The sequence below is a fragment of the Maniola hyperantus genome, chromosome 26 (genome assembly GCF_902806685.2).
Source record: "Maniola hyperantus chromosome 26, iAphHyp1.2, whole genome shotgun sequence".
NCBI lineage: Eukaryota > Metazoa > Arthropoda > Insecta > Lepidoptera > Nymphalidae > Maniola > Maniola hyperantus.
Window position 1 is genome coordinate 4,405,358 of NC_048561.1, and position 12,635 is coordinate 4,417,992.

Below are 12,635 nucleotides of genomic sequence, written 5' to 3' on the forward strand. Positions count from 1 at the left end.
AATGTTTCTTGCAAATAAATAATTTCAATTCAATTCCGAGGCATATTCAATCCGATATTCTGACGGATGATGGAGAGAATTCGGATGACGGAAATCGGAGCTAGTGCGTAAGCTACCATACAAATAGTTCTATGACTATTTCGGAACGTATTTTCACGGATTCGGATCGGACGCAGTGCGTAATCGCCCTAATGCGATTGTTGTTGTTTGATATCAGAGAGCTAGGGACTTTATTAAAATGTATTTTTAATAAAAATAAATGAAATTTGCTTAAGTTAATGTATTTTAATTTATTATAAACCAAGGAGATGATCGTCCCGCGTCTTGTTTTTCAGGTACCTAAACACCGTCCTGGAAAAAAAAAGAAAATTTTATTTTGTTTCTTAGGGCGGCCATACATGTAGATTAAGAGTCAGCGCGTACCAAACCTTCGTTAATGTATAAAAGCTGAAAGTTTCTCTGCGTATTGTCGCCAGCACAGGGAGGAACGATCAGCGATTCTGAAGTTATTATTTTTTAGACCTTTATTGGCACCGATTCCGTTGTCTTTCTCTAAATCTAAACTACTAAATTTAGAGTATCTGCATCCTTTTCTTTTTAACAATGCTAAAAAGGGACAGAACATGAACTTTACATTTAAAGTCTCTAAATTTTTGTGCACGCTACAAATTTAAACAGTAGGCTCGCGACTGTGCATTAAAATCACGGGTTTTACCATTTAAAAATAAAATTTAAAACTGTCAAACTGCGTCTGTGATTTGCATATTACATTAGTAAGAAGAGTATGCGAATACTCTAAAATTAGGTTGTGCTCAGAATCAGTACCATTACCTGTTATCTCTCAAAGCCACCATGATCCAAACTTCATAGTCGCAGGTCGTTCCTCCCTGTGCTGGCGACAATACGCAGAGAAACTTTCAGCTTTTATAAATTAACGAAGGTTTGGTACGCGCTGACTCTTAACTCCAATGGGTAGCTTGCGCGTTAGTTGCACGTTTGTTGCAGGTGTGCGGCGCGTGTGTGACGCATGTGTGGCGCGTGTGTGTAACGCGTTTGCTGCGTGTGTAGCGCGTGTGACTGTGAAGCCTGTGGCGCGTGTATGGAACGTGTGTATAACGCGTTTGCTGCGTGTGTAAAGCGTGTGGCGCGTGTGTTGCGCGTGTTTGGCGCGTGTATGGAACGTGTGTATAACGCGTTTACTGCGTGTGTGAAGCGTGTGGCACGTGTGTTGCGCGTGTTTGGCGCGTGTATGGAACGTGTGTATAACGCGTTTGCTGCGTGTGTGAAGCGTGTGGCGCGTGTATGGAACGTGAGTGACGCGTGAGTGGAACTCGCCATATAGTGGCCGGCGCGTGTCTCCAGTCGCGCGGCAAGTGTGAAGCGAGCTTCTCAACGTCAACTTGTTCCGGCGCTGCACAGTCGGCCAGCACTGCGCAAGCGCGCGCGTGACTCGCCCGAGGCCACGCGCCCTCCTGCGCGTCCTCTACCACGAGCTCCAAACGGAGGCAGACCTCCCATACGGAGCGGAGGCGGATGTTAGCCACCTGTCAATCAATAATCAGTGCCCTAATTATAAATGCGAAAGTGTGTTTGTTTGTTGGTTTGTCCTTCAATCACGTCGCAACGGTGCAACGGATTGACGTGATTTTTTGCATGTGTATAGATAAAGACCTGGAGAGTGGCATAGGCTACTTTTTATTCCGGAAAAATAGAGTTCCCACGGGATTTTTAAAAACTAGCGGGCATCAGCTAGTAAACTATCAAAGCAAAAAAAAAAATATTTAGATAATAATATGATGCAGCGCCACTCGCGGGACGTGTGACGTCACCTCACCTTGAGCGTCACCTCGCCGTCCGCAGTGATGGTGTACGCGAGGCGGTACCTCGCGTCGCGCATGCAGCGCGCCCAGCGCAGCGCCACTCGCGGGACGTGTGACGTCACCTCACCTTGAGCGTCACCTCGCCGTCCGCAGTGATGGTGTACGCGAGGCGGTACCTCGCGTCGCGCATGCAGCGCGCCCAGCGCAGCGCCACTCGCGGGACGTGTGACGTCACCTCACCTTGAGCGTCACCTCGCCGTCCGCAGTGATGGTGTACGCGAGGCGGTACCTCGCGTCGCGCATGCAGCGCGCCCAGCGCAGCGCCACTCGCGGGACGTGTGACGTCACCTCACCTTGAGCGTCACCTCGCCGTCCGCAGTGATGGTGTACGCGAGGCGGTACCTCGCGTCGCGCATGCAGCGCGCCCAGCGCAGCGCCACTCGCGGGACGTGTGACGTCACCTCACCTTGAGCGTCACCTCGCCGTCCGCAGTGATGGTGTACGCGAGGCGGTACCTCGCGTCGCGCATGCAGCGCGCCCAGCGCAGCGCCACTCGCGCCACGTGTGCGCAGCGCTTCAGCAGCCCCGTGACGTCACTGGCGCGCGCGCAGCCGCCTTCTCGCGTGCACTCGTACCGCATCGCCTCAACGGCGAAGCGGATACAGACCGCTGCCAGCGGGTCCTTCACTTCTGGAATCATCACTTTTAACTATAAATAATTGGGTATTTGACTCAAATTTTTTTGTAAACTAGGATAAAAATAACGACGTAAACTGAAAAAACTATTTAAATCGATCAAATAACAAAAAAGTTATAAGCATTTAAATATTTCTGATTAGACAGAGATAGCGAAATAGCATTTTGACGTCACACCTTACTAATGCCATAGTAGTTTCGTGCGGTTTAATACAAATTTTCGTTTTGCGGGAAAGGGATAGAAGACCCTCCCACTCCAAAATTAAAATGCCTGTAACTTTGTAAATCTTTGTTGGATTTTAATATTTTTTTCAGTGTACGTCAATTATTTTTATCCTAGTTTATAGTAAAATAATAATATTTATCAAATTCAAAAGTGGGAAAATACCCAATTATACTTTTTGACATAACCATAGTGGGTTTGTTGCATTACCACATATATATTATGTCATTTAGGTGTAAATACAGAGATACACACGTCTGTAGAGTTACCATACAGGATCTAGTCGATGCCGGTGCGACAGTCGCGCCGTGAGACGTATGCTCCTACCTTGTCGTATGGGGTCCACAGTGACGGCCTCTAGCGGCGTGTCGGCCAGCACGCGCGACCGGGCCGCGTTGTGATGCCGGTGCGACAGTCGCGCCGTGAGACGTATGCTCCTACCTTGTCGTATGGGGTCCACAGTGACGGCCTCTAGCGGCGTGTCGGCCAGCACGCGCGACCGGGCCGCGTTGTGATGCCGGTGCGACAGTCGCGCCGTGAGACGTATGCTCCTACCTTGTCGTATGGGGTCCACAGTGACGGCCTCTAGCGGCGTGTCGGCCAGCACGCGCGACCGGGCCGCGTTGTGATGCCGGTGCGACAGTCGCGCCGTGAGACGTATGCTCCTACCTTGTCGTATGGGGTCCACAGTGACGGCCTCTAGCGGCGTGTCGGCCAGCACGCGCGACCGGGCCGCGTTGTGATGCCGGTGCGACAGTCGCGCCGTGAGACGTATGCTCCTACCTTGTCGTATGGGGTCCACAGTGACGGCCTCTAGCGGCGTGTCGGCCAGCACGCGCGACCGGGCCGCGTTGTGATGCCGGTGCGACAGTCGCGCCGTGAGACGTATGCTCCTACCTTGTCGTATGGGGTCCACAGTGACGGCTTCTAGCGGCGTGTCGGCCAGCACGCGCGACCGGGCCGCGTTGTGATGCCGGTGCGACAGTCGCGCCGTGAGACGTATGCTCCTACCTTGTCGTATGGGGTCCACAGTGACGGCCTCTAGCGGCGTGTCGGCCAGCACGCGCGACCGGGCCGCGTTGTGATGCCGGTGCGACAGTCGCGCCGTGAGACGTATGCTCCTACCTTGTCGTATGGGGTCCACAGTGACGGCCTCTAGCGGCGTGTCGGCCAGCACGCGCGACCGGGCCGCGTTGTGATGCCGGTGCGACAGTCGCGCCGTGAGACGTATGCTCCTACCTTGTCGTATGGGGTCCACAGTGACGGCCTCTAGCGGCGTGTCGGCCAGCACGCGCGACCGGGCCGCGTTGTGATGCCGGTGCGACAGTCGCGCCGTGAGTCGTATGCGCGATCGCAGCAAGCGAAACATCCACACGTCGCTGCCCGATGACTCCCATTCACACTCGCGTCTACCATGCGAAAGTGAGTGCGAATATTAGGCCAACGATTAAATAAATCATATCTTTATTGGCTTAAAAAAGTCTGCTCAAATATTTTATACTTATTTTCAACATACAGTAGCCGGCAGGAAGTATTGTAGGTACATAGATATTTAGATAGAGATATCGGCTTAGGCGTTGTCTCTGTCACTCATACCTATGTGACGTTTTGTCAGTCTCAACCACAGAGACAACGCTCTACTAAACCACTATCACTTTCTAAAGGTCGATGTACAATATTTCCTGCCGAGAACTGTAATATACCTATTCTGTTGGTATCATTCATTTTAGGTTAAAGATTTTTTAAATAGAATTAACCCAGGTTCGATTCCCGGGAGGGATTTGGAATTTTATAATTATTTTTAAATTTCTGGTCTGGTCTGGTGGGAGGCTTCAGCCGTGGCTAGTTACCACCCTACCGGTAAAACCGCCAAGCGATTTAGCGTTCCGGTACGATGCCGTGTAGAGTAGCCAAAGGGGTATGGGTTTAATAAAAACTGCCACACCCCTTCAGGTCAGCTCGCATCCATCTTAGATTGCATCATCACTTACCACCAGGTGAGATTGCAGTCAAGGGCTAACTTGTATCTGAATAATAATTTTAAAAACCACATTATAAGTCCCGCAAATTGCTATTGCGCTGGAACCATGTCTCATTAACATCGAAATGACGTCATTTGACGTATATTTAAGTAAAAATATACCATCAGCTCGAAACTTCAGTGCTGACGTCACTAAAATGGCGGCCACGCGCATTAGCAATTGGCGGGACATATAGTAAGGATCATCTAATAGCAGTTCTAGGTAAAAATATAAACTCACCCCATAAACCTCAGCATATTGATTTTATCGACCACATTGGCACTCGAACTGCACTCTGAAAGATTTCTCGAACTCGCAGCATCAAGATCAGTCTCCCAATTCATACAGTCCTTACTCGACGAGTAGCTCGACGGGTTTGTCGACACCACACTATCAACATCTTGCGTCTCTCTCACGTGCTTGCTACTTGTAAACGAGCTCTCTGTTACCATACTCTTCCCACCTTCGTCGACATTTTTCAGTGAATCTATAGACTCTTCTTTCGGTTTCTTTTCCGAAGTTTCCCTACTATATTCCGCACTGATTCGTTGTACTACAACCTTTTCACATTTCGGACTTCTCTTTTTAATAGGTTTTTTATCAGATTTAATAATTGAAGAATTTACATCTATATCTGTAACCGATTCCATTTTATCCAAACACATTATCAATTCGTCGAGACGTTCGATTTTTTTATGACTGTTGGACATTTTTTGTATTTTATTAACAGGTTTTGGAGTAATTTCTATATTCGTTTTATTATCCTGGTTCCTTTTAGTCGGACTGTAGCTACGTTTTCTTGTATGCGAACTGTCGTTATCGTTATCGACATTCGATTTTGACGATGCCACGTCAGAATCGATTTTCTGTAGCAATTCGCCATCTGTTTCCATTTGGTAAACGACTCTGAGAGGGGATTTTACACCGTTTTCTGTTGTGTCACTCTCAATTTTAACGTCGAAGACGCTTCGTGCGAGCGCATCGTCTACTAAAGTAAGCGAAGAACTTGCTTCTAGAAGCTCTTTATTCTCTTTCATTGCAATTAAAGTATTCACTTCAGTATTTTTAACTTCGGTCAACAATCCTTCAGTGGAACGATCAATCGATATAGGTTTGCTAAGATTCGAGATTAAGCTGTTGGTATCTTTTAATATTTCAACACAACTATCGCCTGCTTGAAGCGCGGATTGCTGGCATACTATACTATCCACGTGATAATGTGTAGATAACCTCTCGACTTCAACATGGGTTCCATTAACTTTCTCATCAATTTGAGTGAAGTTCTCGTGTTCCGAATGCATAGTTTCTGTAGATTTAATAGGGTTATATTTATGCACTTCTCCATCTACTGGTGCTAACAGAACGTTGTTTAGAGGGTTGTGATGATCGAATACTATTATAGGTCCTTTTACTGAGGATTGGGGAATTGGATGTTTAATACGAGTTTGTAAGACTGGAGAATTTGGGGGTGAATGATTGATTTCCATAGAGGCAGATATTGAGACCGATGGAACAGAACGCGTTAATGTGCGATCAGTTTTATGTGAAGCAGGTTTCTCTACAAACACTTTATTAGGTGATCGGTTGGTTTTAATACTTTTGATGTTTTCAACTGACTCGCAATTAGAATGTAATTCAACATCAAAATCTATTTGACTCGATGTAACTAAATTAGCTTGTATTTGTGTACTACACGTAGACACTGCCGATTTTAACGATTTGTCTAAACCAACTGTTTCGCAGGGTATAACATCCGCCATTGGTTTCACTAGATCACTCATTAGAGATTTTAGGTTATCTGATACATCTTTAAGATAGCTGGGAATAACTTTCGCCTTATTCTCTGTCATGTATGACGTGTCACCAAAAGCAGTTTTCTTTAAAAGCGACGTCTTTAAACTGGTTTTCAAACTTGCTTCAGTTATAGAATCGTCTCCCTCAAAGTGTAACGTTTTTACAACTTCGTTACTAATCCTGACGGACTTTCTTCGGGATTTTTCCTCCTCTATCTCTTCTGGGGAATCATGGGTATCCTCAATGCTTTCATCCTCGTCTACTTCAAATCTAGATTGCTGTAATGCAGCTTGAGCCAACGAAATATTGTGTAACAAATTCTCTCTGCTTAAAACTATTGACTGTCTTCTTGGCATGAAACTTGAACGTTTCGGTTCAAATCTGTTTTCGATTGCTAAATTTTCTTTCTTCTCTACCGTAGATGTTGGTTTTTCATTTTCCAACTCGTCATTCTCTCCTTCAGTGAAGTCAGAAAGCATTCCTAACAATTCCCTTGTATCGTCCGCCTGCCTGAAAGATTTTTTACTTTTTGTCATACTTTTTTCTTTAATGTCAGACTTATTCAAACTTTCTGTATCTTCATATAAGTCACTGCTAATAACTCTTTCGTAATGTCGATTAGAGGTTCTTTTTGGTTGATCAACGGCTTTTAATTCAGCGGTCTTATTGTGTGAATCCTGGACGTCATCAGATTCTTCGATATATTCAATAGCAGGTTGATCTTTAGAATCTCTTTGATTTGGGTCATTTGTTAAGCTTATTCCTAAACGTTCTGAAACATGATCGACTTTCTTTTCGTCGTCATCACTATCTCTCATTATGATAAAAAGGCTTTCATTTGATTTTCCTTCACTCTTCAATCTCATATCATTAGTCGATTCATTTACAACGATCGTAGATTCGGTAGCATTCACATTATTTCTGGCGACAGATTCCACTGAAGCATTTGACATATCCAATAGCTCATTTAGAAAAGATTTTTTCGCTTTTAGGTTTTCATCACGAGATTTAGATATAATTTGACTCATTGCTGAGTTTTTTTTACTTACACATTCGTTTTCCATACTAAGTTTTTCTTTGATATAACTCTCTTTGTTCTTATTATCTAAAGTAGTTTCGGATGCTGTGACAAATGAATGATTTATGGTTAAATTTTCTTTATTAACTAAGGATTCATTCAATCCTTTGGTAGTACTTTGGACTTCTGTTTGTGAAAAAGATTGCTCCACCGCTTGGTAAAGACGAATATCTTGCTTGATAGATAAATTGTCTTTCAACAAATCTTCAGTTATGGGCATAAATAAACTTTTTTCTGCACACACTTCGGTCTCTTTAAGAATATCTTTTTGAATATCAATGATATCACTTGGTATCGGTTTATTCATTGACAAATTACATCCACTACGTTCATGGAGTTCAGATTGCTGTTTGGACTTATTTTCATCAATGAACTTGTCTTGAAACTTCATCAAATTGTCGTTGTTTTCACTATTGTTCCAAGTTAAAATATTTTGAGCATTATTATCTATATCGGGCCAAAGTAAGTTTGATGATTCCTCTGTTATTACATTTTCTGATTTACGCAATAATATATTTGTAGGTAAAGCGCGTGTCATAGAAATATCTACCATGTCGTGGTCAGTTGATGTTTCCATTTTCTCTGCTTCTTTTTTCATCATAAGAATATTAGATGGTATGACTTGTGTCATTGAAATATCTCCTGCCTCATCATTGTAAATTATTGTTTTTCTTCTATTAGATGTCTTTTCGTTTTGATCTTCTAAGCAGAGATCACCTTTAATTTTATCGGATTTCTTATTTTCTTCGTTTTTGAGTATTTCAGGTTCTGTGTCACATTTTATTTCAAATTTCTCAAATACAATATTAGCTGGGACCGCCTGAGTAACTGATATATCACTATCCTCTTCGAACACAATCGCCTTTGTTTTTTCAAATATAATATTAGCGGGAACTGCCTGAGTAACCGATATATCACCATCCTCTTCGAAAGCCATAGATTTTCGTTTTTCAGAGTTATTTTTTGCAGATAGTAAAACACTATCGGAAACTGCTTGCGTTAATTCAATATTGATATCTTCATTTGTGTCGAAAATTAGTGTCTTTAGTGAATCATTTGGTTTAACATCTGCAGTTATTATATTAGATGGAATTGCTTGAGTAATAGAAATATTACTTGTGTTACTCTTATTTTTCATTATATTAATTATATTATCAGGGATAACTTGAGTGACAGACATGTCAACAACATCTTGATAGTACATCATCTTGTCTTGTGATACGTTGGAAATGTTGTTCAAGATTAGATTAGCCGGTAACGCTTGTGTAAAGGAAATGTCATTTTCGTAGACAACAGTTTTTCTTTCCTCAACAATTTTTTTATTTGGACCTATAATATTTGTAGGGACAGCTTGAGTAACCGATATATTCGCGTTGTCATGTTCGTATATGATAGTTTTCCTTTTTTCTTGCTTATTGATAATAACTTTAGCTGGAACGGCCTGTGTGACTGAAATATTACCCATACCATCTTCAAAAACAATTGTTTTTCTTTTGTTTGCCTCAACATTATTGTTCACAGCTTGGTTTATCGATAAATCACTTTCGCTATACATAAAACTTTTTTGAACTGGTGGAATATTATAGGAACTTTCAACTTGAATCCCCATAATTGCTGAATTGTCTAACATGAAATTTGGCAAGTCATCGTTTGTGTTTAATACAATTGTTTTCCTTTTCGGCGTAGCACCAGTGGGAAGATCAGGTAACAAATTACTACGGAAATTGTGTGTTCTGTCCAAACCAGGTAAAGCCTCTCTTTCTGACTTCACTGGTAATTTTTTTCCATCAAACGCCAATATTTTATCAGAGTCATTTATAGCGAAGTTTTTAGACTCTTTCGGTATTACGTACGGGTTTATTGCAATATTTTCTTTATCTTCTATCCAATTGTTTAAATCGTTAAGTTTTCTTTTATTATGAATGGAAGAAATGCTTCTAGACACTTCTTGGACCTCAGGATTTAGAATTGTGCTCGTAATGTACATCTCAGACTCGTCTTTTTTTACACAGTGTGTCATGTTAAAGTCAACTTCAATGTATTCAGACATATTGCCACCGTTAAACAGTCCTGGACATACAACGTTTGCATGTTGTGGTCTCCCCAAATCTTTTACAATTTCATCCAAATCATCGCAATCATTATTAGAGCTCATAGGGTGTATGGAAAAATTAATATCAATAGGGTTAGTCATTTCAGGCATAGTAGGCATAGTGAAATCATCACGGAAAACTTTACTCTGATGATCTGTTAATGAGCTCAATTCGAAGTTTTGAAATGGAGCAGTCAATTTTCTATCATCAATCGGGCATTCAAGGGATGCTAGCTGTTGGGTTATATTCAGGTTATTAAGGGATGTATGAAAGTCTTGTGCGAGTGATTTTGGTTGAAGAGTGCCTCCAATATCCACGATTTCTACTTCTTCAAACTGTTGGTCAAATATCCTCTTCCCTATATGGCCGATGGACATCTGACGCGGAGCATTCACAATGGAATCGTTGCCGGAATTCTCCAAAGATTTGTTTTGCTCTTCGTAAACGTTTTTCCAGGTTGTGGTTGCTTCATTTGTGACAAATTCCCTGTAAACAAATGTTTCATAACACATTCAATAGTATAATTTTACACATCTTCATAACATTGATAAAAAACCTATAGTAGAGCTATTGAGGCTATTAATTAATATTAGGTAGGAATATCTTACGCCACGCCAGTCCTTCGCGAGAAGCTGACGCGACGACTCTTGGTTGTGTCAGTGGGGGTGGCTACGTTGAACTCAAGCTCAGACAACGGCGTGCGTGGTGGTCGGTGACTCTTCAGTATAGACGATCTGCGCTTCCTCCTGTAAAAGATGATAACATTAATTTAAAAAAAAATTGCAAAGCTGTCCAGAACCCTAAAAAAAAACGGTATACATACACAAAAAAAACAGGCCAAATTGAGAACCACCTTTTTGGAAGTAGGTTAAAAACTGGCCAAGTGCGAGTCAGGCTCGCGCACCGAGTGTTCCGTACTAGTAGTATTTTATCGTCATTTTGCAAGATAAATCAAAAACTATTATGCATTAAAATAATTAAAAACCTGTTTTACAATTTACAGGTAAACCCCTTTCATATGATACCCCACTTGGTATAGTAATCTTACTTTGAAAGTTGAAAATAGAAATATTTATTCATGAACACATTTTAATTTTTTTCTTGTGATGTAACCACAAATTTACAGTTTTCAGATTTTTCCCCTCATGTCTGCTATAAGACCTACCTTCCTGCCAAATTTCGGGTCAAAGGTCATCGGGAAATACTCTATAGTTTTCTTGACAGACAGACAACAAAGTGATAGGATCACTTGTGTCCTACGAAACGCACCTACACATTATCTGTCAATGACCAGCGCTAATGCATAAACATAGTCTACCCCTAGAGAATCACTTACTGCAACCGGAGGAGACAAAAATCTCATCCAAGAAGCTACTGCTGTTCTGGCGGCAGTCAGTATTGGACAAGAACTGTAAAATGGAGGTGATCATAATAGATTGGCAACGTTCAACGTGATACAGAGTCTGAACAGCCCTGCACAGCCGCCAAACATCAAGAAAAAGATGGCTGCAATACTGACCATAGTGTTACGTGAACTCGAACAGTGTTTGATTAATTACCTAGTGTTAGAGTCTGTCATCCCATGATATCATAACATCCATTATTGCAACGGTAGGTGATACTAGAGAGATATATTGAAGGTCCCTTCAGGGCACAGGCTAAGCTTCTACACGAGATTTCGAAAAACCTAAATCCACGCGGACGAAGTAGCGGGCATCAGCTAGCAGATAATAATATATAACATTACTATTACATATCAGGTACTGTAGCTATAAATTATTACCGACGTGTTTTAGAAACAACTTGATTATCGCCATGGCCCATGGATATGGATGGAAACCGTCAAACTTAAAGTTTCCGACGTAAGTTTAAATGTATTAATACATAGTTTATTTCTTGTGAAATAAATTGGCAATCCTACATATTAGCACGCCTCTTTTTACGTCGGGAATTAATAAAAGTAAAGTCAGCATAATCTTACGTTGCTCCTGCTTCGGATGTGGACCTCACGGAAGCCTGCGTGTCATCCATATTGTCCGATATTATTTATTCACTTCGCAAAACCATACATATTAATAACAAAACTCAGTTATGTTTTTTGTTATATTTTTTAACAAAATAACAATACGAATTAACTTTGAAAATAAATCACGATCGCGAAGCCGCAAAAACCAAAAACGGTCAGTTTGTTTTAAATTTTTGGCATTGACATTGTAGACTTTGACGTTTGTTCTTTGGTTGTCTATGGCCATATTATTTTTTTGCTCCTAGCTATGGATTCATGTATTTTTGATGTATCCATGTTATGTTGGCACACTTATTAAATTAGTTAACTAGTTAATATAATAAAATTCGTTTAATTGCTAATTCCATTCAATTCGCTATCTAATTTAAATACCTACATCTAACTAATACTGTAAAAACAAAAGGGAAGATATTCTGTCCTTCACATCCTTCCTGGATGTGAAGCCTTGATCTTCAGCTGTGGTGTTTCTTGTGTGGTAGTGGTGGTGGTAGGTACTTGTTATTCAAGGCGGCGAATGGTTCGACGAAAACACATCTCGATATTCCACCTGTTCTATCAAAACAGACTAAAATCACAACTCCAACCGTCTATAATAGTTAGCTCTTTTCTGCGAAATAACGTTATCTTCTTGGCGCTCCGAATCCATATTTGTTGCGAACACTACTACACATGCTACATGTAGCTACATGCTGGGCGTACGGCACAGATTAATAGGGATACTAGATAGAAACTGAATCCACCCCACCCGACGCTCGACTAGAAAGAATGATGGGCACGCACAGACTAACACTTACTGAGTAAAGACCACACCAAGCGCGGTCGTGGTCAAAAGACTCAAATATATCGAGAAGATCCCAAGCCACACGACGTAAACTACGCAATCT

At 42.0% G+C, this 12,635-nt stretch overlaps 2 protein-coding genes across 2 annotated transcripts in view; one reads left to right on the forward strand and one right to left on the reverse strand.

Annotated features, from left to right (window-relative positions):
* Positions 1-12,635, forward strand: part of LOC117994138 (phosphate carrier protein, mitochondrial-like) — a 263,608-nt gene that overhangs the window by 176,197 nt on the left and 74,776 nt on the right. The gene's annotated exons all lie outside the window — the stretch shown is intronic.
* LOC117994175 (uncharacterized) lies at positions 11-11,911 on the reverse strand. Its single transcript, XM_069507827.1, has 7 exons — positions 11,707-11,911; positions 10,334-10,471; positions 5,001-10,211; positions 3,979-4,148; positions 2,287-2,510; positions 1,336-1,544; positions 11-351 (listed from the first exon to the last, which is right to left on the reverse strand). Exons 1-7 carry the CDS (start codon positions 11,754-11,756, stop codon positions 294-296), a joined length of 6,060 nt encoding a protein of 2,019 aa, XP_069363928.1. The 5' UTR covers positions 11,757-11,911; the 3' UTR covers positions 11-293.

Coding starts and splice junctions, on each gene's coding strand:
- LOC117994175 (XM_069507827.1), bottom strand. CDS start 11,756: ATGGATGACACGCAGGCTTCCGTGAGGTCCACATCCGAAGCAGGAGCA. Junction 10,212..10,333: donor TCGCGAAGGACTGGCGTGGC/GTAAGATATTCC, acceptor ATTTGTTTACAG/GGAATTTGTCACAAATGAAG. Junction 1,545..2,286: donor ACGGCGAGGTGACGCTCAAG/GTGAGGTGACGT, acceptor ATTGATTGACAG/GTGGCTAACATCCGCCTCCG.